Source organism: Kryptolebias marmoratus, linkage group LG1 (genome assembly GCF_001649575.2).
Source record: "Kryptolebias marmoratus isolate JLee-2015 linkage group LG1, ASM164957v2, whole genome shotgun sequence".
Taxonomy (NCBI): Eukaryota; Metazoa; Chordata; class Actinopteri; order Cyprinodontiformes; family Rivulidae; genus Kryptolebias; species Kryptolebias marmoratus.
The window spans coordinates 460,262-478,042 of NC_051430.1; the positions used below are offsets into that span (position 1 = coordinate 460,262).

At 38.9% G+C, this 17,781-nt stretch overlaps 1 protein-coding gene across 3 annotated transcripts in view; it reads left to right on the top strand.

Moving 5' to 3' along the window:
* Positions 1-17,781, top strand: part of LOC108249986 (protein crumbs homolog 1) — a 99,263-nt gene that overhangs the window by 36,960 nt on the left and 44,522 nt on the right. For all 3 annotated transcript variants that reach the window (XM_017439662.3, XM_037978478.1, XM_037978476.1), the window contains exons 5-6: positions 4,247-4,432; positions 5,189-5,302. In XM_017439662.3, the coding sequence (XP_017295151.1) occupies positions 4,247-4,432; positions 5,189-5,302 (300 nt within the window). The remainder of the gene's footprint in view (positions 1-4,246; positions 4,433-5,188; positions 5,303-17,781) is intronic.

Sequence of the window (17,781 nt, forward strand, 5' to 3'; positions counted from 1 at the left end):
GTTTTTGTAGCCTCACTAGCTGAATTATTCCTACCTGATGTCATCTCTGGTCTCCTCTACAGCAGCTGATCACTGACCTCATGTCTGTCTCCTTCATTCCTTCTCTGTGTTCTTCTCTAAGTCACATGGTCAAAAAAGTATTATTTAACAGTTAAAAAAAAAATTACACATCTTGCTAATGCACTTTTTTAAATATAAATAATATTTTTAAATAAATCACCTGGTATTAAGTGGCTGTTCCTACACTTCCAGCTAATATTAAACCGACCTGTCTCCTTCCCCTGTCTGTCCTGATTCTTTCTCTCCATCCTCACAGCTGAATAACATGAACTTTGTTTTCAGGAGGTTTAAAAAAATTACAGCAGTCAAACCATATATAAAAACATGAAATCTTAATTTCCAATGATATTCTTGTTGGATATCAGTTACTGATTGGACACTTCATCTGATCAGACTTATCAGATTATTCACAACAGCTCTGTAGAGTTATATTCCAGAGGAGACATTCAAACTCACAACTTTTGTGATTTATCTGCTTTATGATTCATCATAGAGTTCAACAAATGACTACTGTCTGAACAACAAAATAACACAAACAATTTCCTTTATTTTTCATGTCATGCTGTGTTCTATTGTAAATACTGATCAGTAAACAGTTGTAACCTGAACATTTCCAGGTCTCCACTTGACACAGGTTTAATGAAAACCTGACAGAACTTCCTGATGTCTTTCAACCACTTTGAAAAGCTTTTTTCATCTTTATCCTTCTGCCTCTTCAGTTTTCTGCCACTCCACCTTTAGCTGTCTGTCATCAGATGACAACACGATTCAAATTAAAACAGTCACGCTACCGCGCGTGCTCGAGGGGAGCGCGACAGGAGGGGAGGTGAAGGAGCGGAGGGGCGCCTGATCAGTGACGTGTCTCTGTTATCGATCATATCATTTACACATGTGCAGACAGCTGGTAAATACAGAAAATGCTTCTGGATTTGCGCCACTGTGGACACAGAGTGGAGCGGGTCTCCTCTCTGCTGTGAGATTGACAGCTGTCAGTGCTTGGGGAAGTGGGCGGGGCTTCCGGCACGCTGCAGAATAATTGGTGCTTCCACACATTTATTCGCCAAAGTCTCCAGTAACACAGAAAAAAGTCAGTAGATTTGTCGCTAGTCGCTTTGAAAAATGGCCAGACGGATCTAAAAATTCGCTAACTTGGCCCCTATTGTGCCCCAACCCGTGCGGAAAACATTGCGCTGCACATTGGTTTCGGGTTCAAAAAAAGTCCGTCTGCGTGTGCATTTCTTTTAGCGTGAGAAATACAAAAAGTGGCGTGTGAGCGTGTGCGCTTCACAAAATGCGTGTGTATCACGGTCAATGCGTGAAACTCGAGAGCCCTGCTTTTATTCATAGACTAATAAAAGATTGTGACTTATGTTAAGACTTTAAAGTTTACAACGACACAAATAAAGCTTAAGAGAAAAGTCGCAGCGGTGTTAGCTAACATCGATCCGGTGTTACACCGGCTGATGCAGCTGCTGTGATCCACTTGTCAAGCCGTAGGTCTCTGGTTTTAGAATTTTTTTTTTTTTGGTTTGTTGGTTTGTGTTCCGCAGTCATGCAAAGCATCTTGTCCAGAAAAGAGTTAATGTGCGTCTGGATGCTGGACGCTTTCAGGGAAAGTCCGAAAACAGAATAATGCTCTTGTAAATGTTTAACCACTGCGATAACAATGCGCTCATGGTGTATCCTTCAGAGAAATTAACCCATGTAAGAGAAATAAATAATTCCAAGGGTAATATCACTAAAGAGAGCGTTCCTTTCTCAAAGTTTACAAAGTAACTGCCATGTGGGACAAATTATAAAAACGATACTCTGATGTCCCGTTCTCCTGAAGGCAGCACGGAGCTGCGCTGAAGAGAAACACCATCTATACAGCTGCAGTTCTGTGCCGGTTTTAATGTTTTAGGCCACAATATTTTTGCAAGTAGTTCAAAGTTTAAACTGATGTTGTTGTGAATCTTTTGTGTAAACTTTACCTTTAAGCAAACGCCCCCCAAAAGAATACCAATGCCCCCTTTTTGAAAATATTTCTGCCAGCGCCCCCTGTCATCCTCTCAACGCCCCCCAGGGGGCGGTACCGACCCCATTGAGAAACGCTAGTTTAGGAGGTCCACTTGTCAGCACAAAGATGGGTAGGAACAGGTGAGTAGAAGTAGAGTCTGAAATAGTTAAAAAATGTTAGTGGAAAGTAAAGTTAAGAGCCATTATTAAAATGTAAAGCAAATATTAGTATATTTGGAAAAAGTTTTTAACATTACATTTTTGGAGGAACACAGGCATCAATAACTGCATTGCAAAAGGCAAAAACACTAACCAGGGCTGAGGCAGTGGAATAAATTGAGCATGGCTAAACAAAGGAGGAGGAGAGGTTAGAGAAGTCTAACTTTCACGGGAAACAAGCCAGACTTGCTGTCGGCAATGTGGACCAAGTTCTGGCACCGGTCGTACAGGGACCTAACAGCCAGTATCAAAGGGCCTGGTACCCCATATTCCCTGTGTACCCCCCATAGGACTCCACAAAAGACACGGTCGAACGCCTTCTGCAAGTCCACAAAATACATGTAGAATGGTTGAGCAAACTCCCATGCACCCTCCAGTACCCTGCTGAGGGTGTAGAGCTGGTCCAGTGTTCCATGACTAGGACGAAAACCACACTGCTCTTCCTGAATCTTAGATTTGACTATTCGATGGACACTCCTCTCAAAAACCCCTGAATAGACCTTACCAGGGAGGCTTAGGAGTGTGATTCCACTGCAGTTGGAACACACTCTGCGACCCCCCTTTTTGAATAGGGGGCACACCACCCCGGTTGGCCAATCCAGGGGACTGCCCCCAAATTTTAAAAAGAAGAAAAAAGTTCAAATTATTCAAAATACCTTGTGTTGCAGTGAGAGAGAGAGAGGACCGTCTCATGCAACTGAGAGCAGAAATAGCAACATGTGCAAATCTAAAATAAAAAAAGTTGTTCAATAAAAAAGTTTAGAAATTTGAAGTTTTGCAATTTTTATGATTTTAACTGAGACTTGTTTTATTGTGAAGACCCCTGACCTACACACAAACACATACTTGCTTATTATGACTTTTATTTTAAAGTGCTGAAACCAACCTTTCTTGAAGTTTTGCAAATCAAATAAAGGTTTTACAAATCACACACTATGATTTAAATATTCTATTACTGCAAAATAATCTAGTCCAGGTTTGAAGAGTAGATGTTGTTGTTTTGGAGCTGGAGTGTTTAAAATGTGATCCAGATGCATAAATAATACTAAGATGGCTCTTTCATGAAGTTTCACAAATCACAAACTTGGATTAATATATTCTGCTATTAGTTTAGAATAATCTAGTTTTGGTTTGAAGTGTCTAAGTATTTTAGTTTTTAAACTAGAACAGATAAAAGATGCTCAAGGTAGTGAACATTTTTGTGGAATCCCCCTTTAGCCATTTCCTGCATGCTTTGATTAGATGAAAAAGGACTGTCTGTGATCGGGTGGTGGTGTGATTCATTTACAAACAACTTAAGTTTCCAGGGCAGAGAGACTGAGCCGAACGCGAGCAGTTTGTCAGAGTTGAGCATGTGTCAGAACACCACTGCACGCTCAATTTGCTTACTGGATGCGCTCAACTTAGTGGCACAAAAATCCCGCCATAATTAACTGGTCATCGTTGACATATTGAGGGAGGAAAGGCTCAACATTAAATATAATAGGTTAAATAACTATCACTCAACTCCCTCTCTTTCTGCTTTATCAGTTATATTAAAGAAATTCAACAGGAAGGTATCAGTGAAAAAAGTTACTTTCAAGACATTTTAGTGCTCTTTAAGTGCAACAATGCAACATTACCAAACTCAAAAAAATACATTTTGAAAAACATTATCACACTGTCACTAAAAATATTCATTATCTTCTTCTGTAATTGAGCAGCCCTAAATTGCAAGTAATAATAATTAGTATCCATAGTCAACATGATTAACAGTTAATTCAAGTAAAGCCTAACTAAGGCAATGGTAAATATTTCTCCAACACAACTGTTTTGACACTGTCATCAAAATGTAGCTTTTGTCAGAGTTGCTGAGGAGACAGGAAAATAATTAGTTGTTTTTACATTGTGTTAAAAACTGAAATCTGAAAAATGAGTTTGATATCAGATAGATAAAGATGTGTGTATGCACATATGTGTGTGTGTTCAGGTTATGAAGGAGAAAACTGCCAGGTGGATATAGACGAATGTGAGCAACATCCTTGTGACAATGGTGGCGAGTGTTTCCAGGTGTCAGATGTCCTGAACTACCAGATGCTTCCTGAACTTAGCATGGTCAATTTTAGCTATGAAGCAGCAGCTGGTTTCATCTGCCACTGCCTGCCTGGATTTACAGGTAAGATCCACATCTGAAACAAAATCATCTTTGTTTCTTTTAGGAATGCACCAATACCAATACCAATAGCCTGATATTGTGTGTGTACTCCTACTAATACTTATAAAAATGTTCTAGCACTACTGTACACAATACAACTTTATGTTAGAGTGACGTTCACTTCTCAGTTGAGCAGTCAGGTGGTTGAGCAGGTTTTTTTGCTAACTACCAAAAAACACAACCAGAAGAAAAAAGGTCATGTGGAGGTATTTCAAAGTGAAAGATGGTGACAGAAGAAAAACTGCAAATTGTTCTCAGCAAAGCTTTTGAAGAGGGGCAAAATCAAACACTTCCAACACAAACAATACTTCCACTTCCAACACAAACATCTACAAAAATCAACAAAATGCTAAGTTCAAAACATTTGTGAATAGCAGTGAGAAGCTACTACTGTTTTTCACTGAGCAGAAGAGACCCTAGGAACATACGGATCTGAGCACAAGCAAAGCAATCTCACCACTCACCAAACAGCACTTTTGAGAAAGACTAATGCTGTCTTTGTTCCTTTTGAGGAGTTAACACAAAAAGTAAGATCCTATGATTTTTAAATCTTTTTTCAGAGTAATTGTAAGAAATGAAAGGGCATTTATTAGTGCTCTTATTTGTACTCTGTCTTGGCAAGGACTCAAACTTGTACTCTGTTTGAAAAAATGTCATATCAGTGCATTGTTTTTTTATACATCGTCTCTGAGCCTGATAAACACATCCCTCTTACAGGAGACAACTGCTCAATTAATGTGGATGAGTGTGAATCTGGTCCATGTAAGCATGGAGGAAGCTGTCAGGATCTGGTTAACTCCTATCAATGTGTATGTCCAGATGGCTTCAAAGGTAGGAGGATTTTCCTTTGCTTCTCTTTTTATCTTACCTCCTCGCAACACATTGATCTTGAGCTGCTTTGCCTTTTTAGACACTAAGGGGGGGGGGACACTTTTTTAAATTAAACATATGACTGTCTAATTTAAATAAAATATTATATTCACTTTCCCAGACTTCATGTCCCAGATTGTGCTTTGTTTGGGAGGGGAACTGCTGACCCAGACTGGGGATATTATTGAACGGTTGCAGAAATACTGTAAGGATCTCCTTAATCCTGTCAGCATGTGCACCTTTAAGGAGGCAGAATCTGAAGATTCTGGGTAATTACCTAGGTACTTAAAAAAAGTTCCTCAGTTTAAAAAGGTCTCTCAAATTGAGAAAGTGTCGTTGTTTTGGTCAAACCTTATAAATGACATTATGTTCAAAATCATTCGATATTGTGAGGTCTCATAAGATGTGTTAGCACTCAGAATATGTGCTGAGGATGACGCTTAGCTACTACCACCTGTAAACTGCCTGAATTAGAGCCATTTTTGTCTTGGGTAATGCTGATTAGACATGGTGGCCATTTTGAAATGGATTGACTCAAAATGGTAATGAGTTGTAGTTGTACAGCCAATGATCACTTTTCGAGATCTGTCCAACAGTTTGTAAAATGTTTTAGACAGACAGTGATAACTCTAATAATTAATAGTAAAGTTTTAAGGAAAAATATTTGCTCACAGTATGTGTAGGGGATGAAGTTCATATACTATAACCAAAATTTTAGCTCATTATTTGTTAAATTGACTGAGTTACAGCCATTTTTCTGCTCCCTACGGTCAGGTATAAAGTGGTTATCAGGCTCACATTAAATTTTAGGTCAATATTTGTAAAACTGTCAGTGTTATAGTCATTTTGTGTTTGCTAAAATAGCCTAGATGTGGTAGTCATATTCAGTGTGGGTTCACACCAAAATGTAAGCAGTTACAGATATCATTCAATGATGACTTTCTGAAAGTTTGAATAAAATTTATTCATGATTTTTTGCTAATGATACAGACAAACAAACCCTGACTCAGGCAAAAATATTCTTGCCTTTGCCTTCAGCGCTAAAAATCAAACACCCATATAAATTATTTATATCTCAGACTCAGTCCAGTGTTTCTCAGTTTCTCAGTATTTCTGGCACAGCCCAGGTGGAACCTGCAGCACCTCCTGCTGGCTGTCTTCAACAGCTCCCACTTCTTGTGGCTAGCTATAAAACAGAACATGGAGTAGAGGCAGGACTTCAGCCGTGCATTCCTTTTTTCCTACTGACAGGAGCCAGATGGAGGCTTACCGCTTTACCAGGGCTGAGCTGTAGACAGGCGAGATGCAAAGGGTGTGAGGGAGGGAGGAACTGTTTCAGGGAGGAACGAAGAAGGAGGAAGAGACAAGGTGGGCAGGGCTGCCTGGTAATAACTTCTGCCTGCCTGGTACAGAGTGGAGAAAGACGGGGGAGAGGACTCTGCTGCGTCCTTTCTGTCATCACACGTTGTGAGGAATGCAGTTGTCTGTAGGGATCATGAAGGGAAGGTGGCTGATGGTGCTGCTGTGCTGCTGCTGGTGGCTTCACTATCTGACAGGTAGGGTGTGCAACTCTTTATTGTGACAATTCTATCAAAGAAAGGTGTGTGCTTTCTCCTATAAAGTTAGAGTAGGTATGTTACGCTTAGTGTTGACTCATTGCAGTCTTGCTTTCAATTAGGGCTGTCCACATTATTAGAAAATTTTATGATATGTGATATTATTGTTTAATATTTCAATGACAATATCAGTTGTGATAAATCCACATTTTACACACTCCTTACTTGTTCTTTTGTCATCACCATCATCTAAACCAGGTGAGGGTATCAAGGCTAGTGAGAGTTTGTTGGATTGACCAATTATATTATTAGCAGAAATGAATAGATATAATAGATTATGATTTATTGTTGTCCCAACAGTCCTTATAATGATATGACACTCACTGATAATGCAATGACAATAATTAAAAAAAATATATTGTGCAGCTTTAGTTCTAACCACTAAATTTGTGATTTAACTATCTGGCCAGGCCAACCGCAGTGGGTTGGAATAATGAGAATCTGCATTTATCATAAATAGAGATGACTGATTAATTGGCTGAATGATTTCAGTCAGTTGATATTGACCACTTATAAACAACTGGCATTCAGCCATACCTGTATTTATTCAATTATCAAGTTGAAAAATACTTTGCAGCAGTAGGTGCTACAACCAGCTTACTGTGGCCCACAATTTAGCTGTTTTGTCATTTTTTAAGCCAGAATGCTTGTATTATTTATTTTTAAATATACTAAGGGTTGTTAAATATACATTTATTTAGGTTAAGCAGTTAGTTGATATGTTTTTATTTATTTAAAAAAAAAAGGAAAAAAGTCATACTGATCGACCTCTAATCATAAATACAAAAGGTACCCTGAATTCCATTTGATATACATTTTCTTTTGTAACAAACTCAATCTTTGGAGTAAAAGTTTATTGCTTTGTATTTAATAAAAAATTAATTGATCAATATTATTCAGAGTTTTTTTTTTAACTCTTTCAGGTGAAAGATAAATTATTTTGAAAATTTTGTTTGCATACCTAATGTCAACTAAGAAAGGTGTGTGTTCTTCTTTAGAATCTTAGAGTCTTAGCACAGACATGATGAGCAGCTTTAGAGTATTTTAAAGGACTATGTTAATGCAAGTTGACTCCTGCTGCTGCTGCCAGGACTTAATGCTGAGCACCGTTTGATGAGGCACCTTTGACAGCCAGTCATGGAGGCTCTAGCATAGCGGTGTACAATCCTGGTCCTCGAGGGCCATTGTTTTGCATGTTTTAGAGGTTTTCTGCTCCAGCACACCTTGTTTGAATCAATGGGTGACTAATGGGCATCTGCAGAATATATTCAATCATTAATCAGATATGTTGAAGCAGGGAAACAGGTAAAACAAACAGGACAGTGGCCTTGAGGAGCAGGATTTGACACTGCTGTTCTAGCAGGTTTAACACAGGCCTCTGATAATATGAAAATGAAATTGTTTGAAAAGACACTGACTTAATTTAAGGCCTAGCATTCCTTAAAATATTACATATTGCCCACAGTCTTTCATGACCAAGTTTTAGATTGAGATGATCTTATGATGAGAAATTTTGTAGGCATTGTAGGCGCTTTGGTCAAACTGTAAAAATAATGTTATGTTCAATGTCATGCAGTATGGCAAGATGTCACACTCAGGGTATATGTTGTGAATAAATCTCAACTATTACCACATCATATCATTTACCACAATGTCTATAACATTGACTATCTGATAGCTATTCTTGTGTTTAATAATGTTGACTAGCTATGGTGGCCTTCTTGAATTGGGGTGGCTCTAAAGTTGAATCAGTTGTAGATGTACATTTTATGCTTATGTTCTAAAATCCATTTATCCATCCATTTTCTTTTACCCGCTTCTCCTGTCCTGGTCGCGGGGAGCTGGTACCTATCTACGGCCATCACTGTGCGAAAGGCAGGGTACACACTGGACAGAATGCAAGTCCATCACAGGTCCACATAGAGACAGACAACATAGAGACAGACAACATGCATGTTTTTGGTCTGTGGGAGGAAACTGGAGTACCCGGGGTAAAACCTATGTGTGCACAGGGAGAACATATAGAACATGCCCGAGGTCAGGGCCTTTCTGTGTTTATTTAATATCAATCCAGTGGTACATGAGATATTTTCTTAAGACTACAAACAAATCCATGTGTGTGTTTTTGTTTGTTCCTTGTGTTCCTTTATATTTTATGTTTTGCTCCTTGTGTCCTCCTTGTTTCTTGTGCCATTGCTCACTCTCCCTCAGTAGTGTTCCATGTCAGTCTGCCTCATCCATCTGCACCAGTTCCTAGTTAGTAATCAGTCACCTGTGTCCACTTCCCCATCAGCCTCAGTCCATATAATCTGTTCCTTAACTTTCATTACTCACTGGTTCATTGTCAGCTCTTGCTCTCCCTGCAATCTCTTGTTGTTTAGTTTTCCTGACTCGTCAGCATTTTTGTTTTTGTTATATCAATAAATAGGTTGTCTTTGGAAGCTCTTCATGTAAGTCTGCATTCTGAGTCCAATCCACCATCTACAAAATCTGATAGAATGAACCAGTTACAGAAGGACTCAGGAGACCCACTGCTTGCCCACTTGGACACTAAGGTTTCAACTATGGATCTACTCACCCTCAGCAACTACAGAAACTATTTTCATCTGCCTCCCTGACCTGGTCTCCTCTATATCCCAGATTATAATTGATTACTCACAAAATAGAGTAATCTATCTCTGACCTTTACCAAGACTCACATTCTGTCTAGATAGAACATTATTCTTTCAAAAACAAATTGATTACTCTTATCAAGGAAACTTACAATTATATGCTTTATGAACTCATATAGTTAAGTTATACCAGCTGTCTAATTAATTACTACTTGTTGTTTGGACTTGATACTCCTGAGTTAAAACAACTCACAAAGTTACATTATCCATTCAACTAGCTTTTTCTTGTCAAAGTAACATACATTTATATATCCTTTCAACCCACATTTTAAAGTTAAAATAACTAACTATATTCATATTAATTGCCTTTTAGAGTTATGTTAACTCATGTTTTTAAGGCAGCAATTGAACTTAAAATTGCAATTTAAGTTAACAAATATCTTCAAATTTAATCCCCTTTCTCCACTAATACTGGCTTTTTGGTTTCTTTAAAAAAATATACTGGATATGCTTACAAGTGACATGTTCAGAAACATTTTATTTTCCTGACTCTTTTTCTGTCAAATACAGTTTTGGAATATGAAACAAGCCTTAAAGCCAGTGTAAATCACAACATTTATCTCCAAGACAAGAATGTGTTGAACTTAGTCTATCGTCAACGAGAACATTCTAACCACATTATCTAAATCCAATTCATTTATAAAGCACATTTGAAGAACAGAAGTTTGCCCAAAGTGCTGTAAACATTAACATTAAACAGTTGCAGTGAAAACTCAATACAATCAGCCATCAGCCTAACAGTCTAACATAATAAAGTGCTATAAGATCAGTGTCAGCAATCTCACAATGACAATGCTGAGTGTGATGGTTTTTGTTTTTAAAAAATGTAATGTGTGTAATGTATAGAAAGAAACTGAACAAATTCTTACAAGAATTGTTTCTAGATGTGAAAATGAAACTGAAAACACAGGTGTAACAGTTTTTACCTCAGGATTTTGTTTCTCAATCCATGTACTCAAGCTTAAGCCTAGTCTGGTCTGATCATCATCACCATTTGCTAAAGAAACTCAAAGGAATACTTTATGTCATCTTGAGAATGACACAGTCAATGACAGCCATAAGCATGACAAAGCTATATGCCACATCTTTAATGTTGTGAAGCAAAATGGTCTCCTCCACCATAACTGCCACATCAAAGACCACCATGTAGAATGGCACCCCGTTCACTACCTTCACAGGCTATCAGGAGACCAAGCTGCATCCCCTTCAAGGCATCATCCAGAGTGTCAACATGAGCCTTAAAAAGAAGAAATAATAAATGATAATTTTTGTGTTCAAACACAGAATACCATTACTTATCTTTATATTAGAATGTTGGATGGAGCAGAGCAGGCCATTGGGAGATGAGCTCTGTGATGTGTTGTTGATGTCCAACATGTTTATGTTTTGCTAGCGGTAGAGCAGCTAAACAGACATGTCTATCATGAACGCCACATTTCAGTTTGAGTTTCTTTGAAGCCTGTAAGTAGCAGTTTATATGTCATAATGGGCATTTATGTTAATTTATGATAATAATAATAATAATTTAATTTGTAACGCACTTTTCATTAACAAAAATCTCAAAGTGCTACAAAGTGCTACTAAAATCAGTGATAAAATCATCATAAAATCATGTGGAGGTAAAATAGGCTTGCCTAAAAAGAAGTCTTTAAGCCTTTTTTGAAGTCAACCAGTGGTTGCGGAGCTCTCAGATAATCAGGGAAAGAGTTCCAGAGATGGGGGGCAGCCACACAGAAAGCCCGATCTCCCATGTTCCTTAATTTAGATTGTGGAAAGTGGAGGAGGTTACAGTTCTGTGATCGTAGAGATCGTGTGGATGAATATGGAACAAGAAGGTCCTTCAGATAATCAGGTGAAGTTCCATTTAGACATTGATGGGTAATGAGAGCAATTTTGTACTGAATTCTGTAGGTGACAGGAAGCCAGTGAAGGTTATAAAGAATGGGTGTAATATGTTCAAATTTATGAGCTATCAATAGAATCCTGGCTGCACAGTTTTGAATGTATTGAAGCTTCTGAAGGTTTTTGCTAGGGATTCCAACAAACAGAGAGTTGCAGTAGTCAAGTCTGGAGGAGACAAAGGCACGGACGAGATTCTCTGCATCAGAAAAAGTGAGAGATGGTCAAAGAAACAGGTTTTAAACAGATGCTTCATGTGTTTTTCAAATGTTAGATGAAAGTCCATTCTTACTCCAAGATTTGTAACAGAGGTGGAGAGGGGGATATCTTGTCCAGGAAAGGAAATAGTCGTAATAGTCGATGTTGGAACCTGGTGAGGTTCCAACATCAGTATGGCCTCAGTTTTGGAGCAGTTTACCTGAAGAAAGTTCTGATTCATCCACACCCTTATCTACCCCAGGCAGGTAGTGAGGGCAGTGAGTGAAGATAGAGATGACAGTGGTGATAATGATGCTCCAGTCCTGATGTAAAGCTGTGTATCGTCAGCATAACAATGAAAAGAGATGTTGTACTGATTAATAATTTGACCTAAAAGCAGCATGTACAGGGAAATTAGCAGGGGCCCTAGAACTGACCCTTGAGGGACACCACAGGAGACACAGACAGTCTGGGACTTGGCATTGCCAAGACTAACACATTCCAACCTATTGGAGAGGAAAGATTTAAACCGGTCCAGGACAGTGTCACAGAGACCAACCTCCACATGAAGACAGTGGAGGAGGATACTATGGTCCACAGTGTCAAAGGCAGCAGTGAGGTCAAGGAGAGAGGGAGAACCAGTGTCAGCAGCCATGAGGCCATCGTTGGTAACTCTCAGCAATGCGGTCTTGGTACTAGGAGCTGCATGGAAACCAGACTGGAATTTCTTATACAGAGAGTGTTTTTGTAGGTGAACTGCAGCTGAGCAACTGCTTTTTCCAGCACTTTTGACAGAAATGGGAGGTGGGACATTGGACGGTAATTGGAAAGAATGTATGGATCCAAATTGCATTTGGACAGCAGTCAAGGAGTACAGAGAACAGAGAACAGAGCCTCAGGGGAAATGTTTTTAAAGTCACAGAACTGGATAAGACATTTAGAATTTGGAGCAGATGAAGTTGAAGGCACTTCCAAGGAGATGACACTGGTCTGAGACACCCAGGTCATATATAGATAAATTACTGTTAGGTACAGTGTCTGTAATCACCAAATCCAGAGTATGTTCCCTGTTGTGTGTAGGGGCGTCAACATATTGAGTAAGATTAAGATAGTCCAGAAGAGACTTAAAATTTGCTGCCAGGGGTGAAAGAAGGATAATCTTTTTTACAAACTAGGTGCAGAAAGAAGTGAGGAGGTCATGCCTGTGCAGAGCAGCTCTGTGGGATTCTGCAACACCTCTTCAACCTTAGCTTGACTCAAGAGGAGGTACCACTGTTGTGGAAGACATCCTGTCTGGTTCCGATATCAAAGAAAACTCACCCCTCAGTCATCAACGACTACAGACCTGTTGCCCTGACATCCCACATCATGAAGGTCTTGGAGAGACTCCTGTTGGCCCACCTGAGTAAGCAAACCAGCACATATCAGGACCCCCTTTAGTCTGCTTATCGCTGTGGAGTTGGAGTTGAAGATGCCATCATACACCTGCTTCAACAAACCCACTGTCATCTGGACAAAGCAGGCAGCACTGTGAGGATCATGCTCTTTGATTTCTCCAGTGTATTTAACATAATTCAGCCTGATCTGCTTCATCTGAAACTCCAGAAAACTCAGGTGGAGGCTTCAACAATTGCCTGGATCAATGACTACAAACAGACCACAGTTTGTGAGACTGAAGGACTGTGTGTCTAACCAGGTGGTCAGCAGCACAGGAGCACCACAGGGGACTGTACTCTCACCATTCCTTTTCACTCTGTACACTTCAGACTTTCAGCACAAGTCAGACTCCTGTCATCTACTGAAATACTCGGATGACTTTGCAGTTGTTGGGTATATTAGAGATGGACAAGAAGTTGAGTACAGAGATCTGTTGGACCGCTTTGTGGCATGGTGTGGAAACAATCATCTCATCTTGAATGTGAACAAAACAAAGGAGATGATTGTAGATTTCAGGAGAAACAGGGTCAGATCAAACTCTATTACCATTATGGGTGAAGAACTGGAGGTGGTTGAGAAATATAAATACCTGTCTATAAAGTCTGTCTAGACAACAGACTGGACTGGAGACTCAACAGTGAAGCCATCTACAAGAAGGGACAGAGCAAACTGTACTTCTTGAGGAAGCTTAGATCCTTCAAGGTTTCCAGCAAGATGTTGCAGATCTTCTATAAGTCTGTTGTTGAGAGTGTCATCTCCTCTGCCATCATCTGTTGGGGCAGCAGCATCAGAGCCAAGGACCTAAAAAGGCTGAACAACCTGATAAAGAAAGCTGGTTCTGTTCTGGGGATGACTGTGGAACCTCTGGAGATGATGATGCAAAGAAGGATTTTACATAAAATCAAGGAAATCATGGACAACCCTGACCATCCTCTTCATGAGACCGTCATCGGAAAACAGAGTCGCTTTAGTCAAAGGCATCTTCAGATTAGTTGTAAAACAGACAGCTACAGGAGATCATTCCTGCTCACAGCCATCACCATCTATAATAACTCCTTGATTTAAATGAGCTACGTCAACATTTAATTTCCCTTTGGGATTAATAAAGTATTTTTGAATTGAATTGAATTGAAATCAATATGATATTCATCAGAAGGGGGGCTTTGAGATTGAAGGCCAAACATTCAAAAGAAGAAAAGTCCTGAAGAGCCAGATGAGACAATTTTAAATTACTGCGGTAAATTACAGCCAGACCACCACCACGGCCAGTGTGGCGGGCTCTCTGCAGGTAACTGTATCCAGAGGAACATGCCTTATTCAGAAAACTGTACACATCTGGTTGATGTCATGTTTCAGTAAGGCACATGAGGTCCAAATTCTTCTCCAGAATATGGTTATGAATAAGACATGATTTATTGGACAGTGATTGTGCATTGAAAAGTTCTATTTTAATACTGGTTGGAGTAGAAGCCTTTTGGAGAGATTTTAGCAGACTGAAGTCCACTCCATGTTTTCCTTTCCCCTTCGTGCAGTGTGTTCTTTCAGCAATATCAGGGACTACAGATGCAGCATTCTGATGACGTAATCGATGTGTGGCACGTCCGGTAGACCAGCTGGAAACGATGGAATCAGACCCAGTTTGCCGAGAATAAACAGTTCTCTTCCGGATAGCCTCTATGGACATAACAAGGTCTACGCAGAAGGCCCAGTTGTTTTATGAGGGAAACAGAAGGTGGAACGGAGCAGTTGTTAAGTCCAATCAGCTGGGAAGCAGAGTAGGTAAACATCGATGAGCCAGCCAAGCCAGGGGAAGCTAGCACAGAGCTAACCACTAACAGCAGACCCACAGCTCCGAAACAGATATCCAGAAGGCAGTGCGATGTAATCCCCAGCATAACTTGAAGAGTAGCACAGGAGAAAAATCCAGCAAAAATAGACAACAAGTGGAACAATCCAGACGACACAAGAGGTTGACAGATGCAGCAAAGTAAGCACAACAGTAATAGCAGCTAGTTCTGTCAGTGCTGCCGTGCTAGAATTGTAGGTTGACAGCAATAGTCCCAAATTCCGGTTAGGGAGTGCTAAATAAGCTGTCCATATAAGTACTGGTTGACAAACCACAAATCAAAAAAGTCCAGATAAATGGCCACTAACACGGCAACAGTATAGTGGCTTTTTTAGCGCAGAGAAGCAGTGAACTTGCAGTGCCAGCATCCTCTCCCATCAGCCCAGAGGGAGAGGATTCTGATTTGAAAAGAAGTAAGTTTTGCCTACCGAATTTATGTTTACTTGAATTAGATATAAAAATGTCTAAATACTGTGGGAGCTTTGATTGTTTGCTATGCAATAAGCTTACTAGCATGCTGTTAGGCTTATCTTAGGCTGTAATGTTGGATCACAGTTCAGTATTAGAGTTGTTTATCCTTCTGTGATAGTGTTCATGTACTGTTAAAGTGTGCAACTGAATGTAAGACACTTTTCTGTTAGCTGCTCTGAGTTCATTTTGAATTATTTGTGTTTTGACAGTTTTACTCCATTTCACATAGAAATAAAGGAAGACGCGACCAACCCTGACTCATGTGAAAGGAGTTTGGATGATGGTTAGCTTTGGCACAAGGCACCATAGTGAGACCATTACACTGTCAAAGATCCATCCTTAGCATACCTACAATTTGCTTCTTTCAGCTGCAGCTCCACATCATGTGAAAACTGGGGAATTGGGAAGGGATCAGGCCATTCGACAGAATCCCCACTACTGCTGGAAGGGAGGCTGACTGTGTCCAGTGTAGAATCTGAGCCGTCATCAGCTGTGAACAATACTTTCAACGTTGCACGGTCCACAGGAAGGTCTTTGATGTCTGTTAGGTTGCACAACTGATTATTGAAGTCAGGATCCTCAAACTGCAAAATGAATCCTCCTCTTAGACCAAGTTTGGTTTGTAAGACCTGGTACAGTTCCTCAACGCTTGAGAGGATGTATTCAACTGAAAGACATCTGATTTAATTTTCTGGCATGATGACAGGCAGCAGCATTGTAGACCACTTTGACCTGGAAAATAGAAAAAAAATATGCAGTTTAAGAAAACATTTGGTATGAACTATTTGGATCACCCCACCTTCCACCCATTCTCAGAAGTTTTAAATCACAAATGCCTTAGTCCTGACTGCAGGCAAAGGTTTACCAAATCATACCAAATTATTTTTTTTCCTATGTGCATGTATTTAATATTCATTTTAATGACCATAAATAGCACATGGAATCTGATGTTTTTATTATGATTTTGGCCACTCATATGCAGTCCATAACCAGATAGTGACCTATTTTTTGTGAGTATGAGAGAGGTAGTGGTGTACTGAGCAGCATTGAGGTGTTTTTACTATAGGTGTAACAAGACATGATATTGGGCTAATGAAAACAAGAGAGACAAGATTTTAACACTATTTTGTAAGAACAAAAGTAATTAAACATGAGAGTTGCACTTGCAGTTTTTGTAATCAATTAAACTAATGTTTAATCAATTCAACTATTTGTATTACTCATAACAATGAACTCACAAAAATACATCTTGGAAAATATGAAAAATGTATTTTAACATTTAATTCAAACAGCCCCAGCATTGTGGGGCAAGGAAGATATTTAAAATAATTAAAAGATTTAACAATAATGACATAGTAATTGCAGACTAAAACCTTAGTTTAAACTATTTTTCCCGTCATATTGGCTGTTAATATAAACAGATGGTGTTAAAGCCCTACACAACATAAATTTAAAAATATTACACCATGAGAGACAGACATTTATATGGGCAAGTATAAAGATAGGCATGTGTATGAGTTGCAGACTGAATAATGGAAATTTTATCAAAATAGCAATAGGACCAAGCGATATTTTAAAAGCATATTTAATCCAGTGTTTGATAAAGACAAAATTTTAAAATACCATTCTACTTTTAATATTGTCTTGTTCCATACATGTCAGCTGAAAAGTTTTGTTCTACAGACTTAATATCAGTTTGGTATGGTTCCTCACATCATAATTTTTAAAATCAACACCTAAAATGAGAAATGTAAAAAAAAAAGATCATTCTCTCTATTAAATCATCTCAGTTGCGGTATCAGTCAAAATTATTGCTATTAGACTTTTTCCCTAAATTGTTCACCCTTGATGCAAGTGTCTAATTACTTACAGCCAGTTTATTTCAGTAAGAAAGTCTTAGGAGTGACCAGAATAATGTTTGTTAAAGTGATGTTTGGGACAAGTTTTTTCAGGAAAAACTGTCTGCTGCAACTGTCTGTGATCTGATATTTTTGCTTGTAAATAACAAATAGAGTCTAAACTGAAATATGAGGTTGACAATAGCTCCACCAAGTCTTTGAGCTCAAGGACTAATTCCCATGTCTTTTTTTTTTTTTTTATTGATATTTTTATTAGGAGGGTGGAAACATTACAACAAGACAAACTCAGGAACAATAACAATGTGTGCAACATGAAATACAATTTCCCAGTAGGAGTAAATAAAAAAATACAAAAAATAATCAATATGAAGGGAAAAGAAAGCATGTTTAAAAGATGGCATACGGTTCACCTCCTATATATGTACTTTTTCTTTTTTTTTTT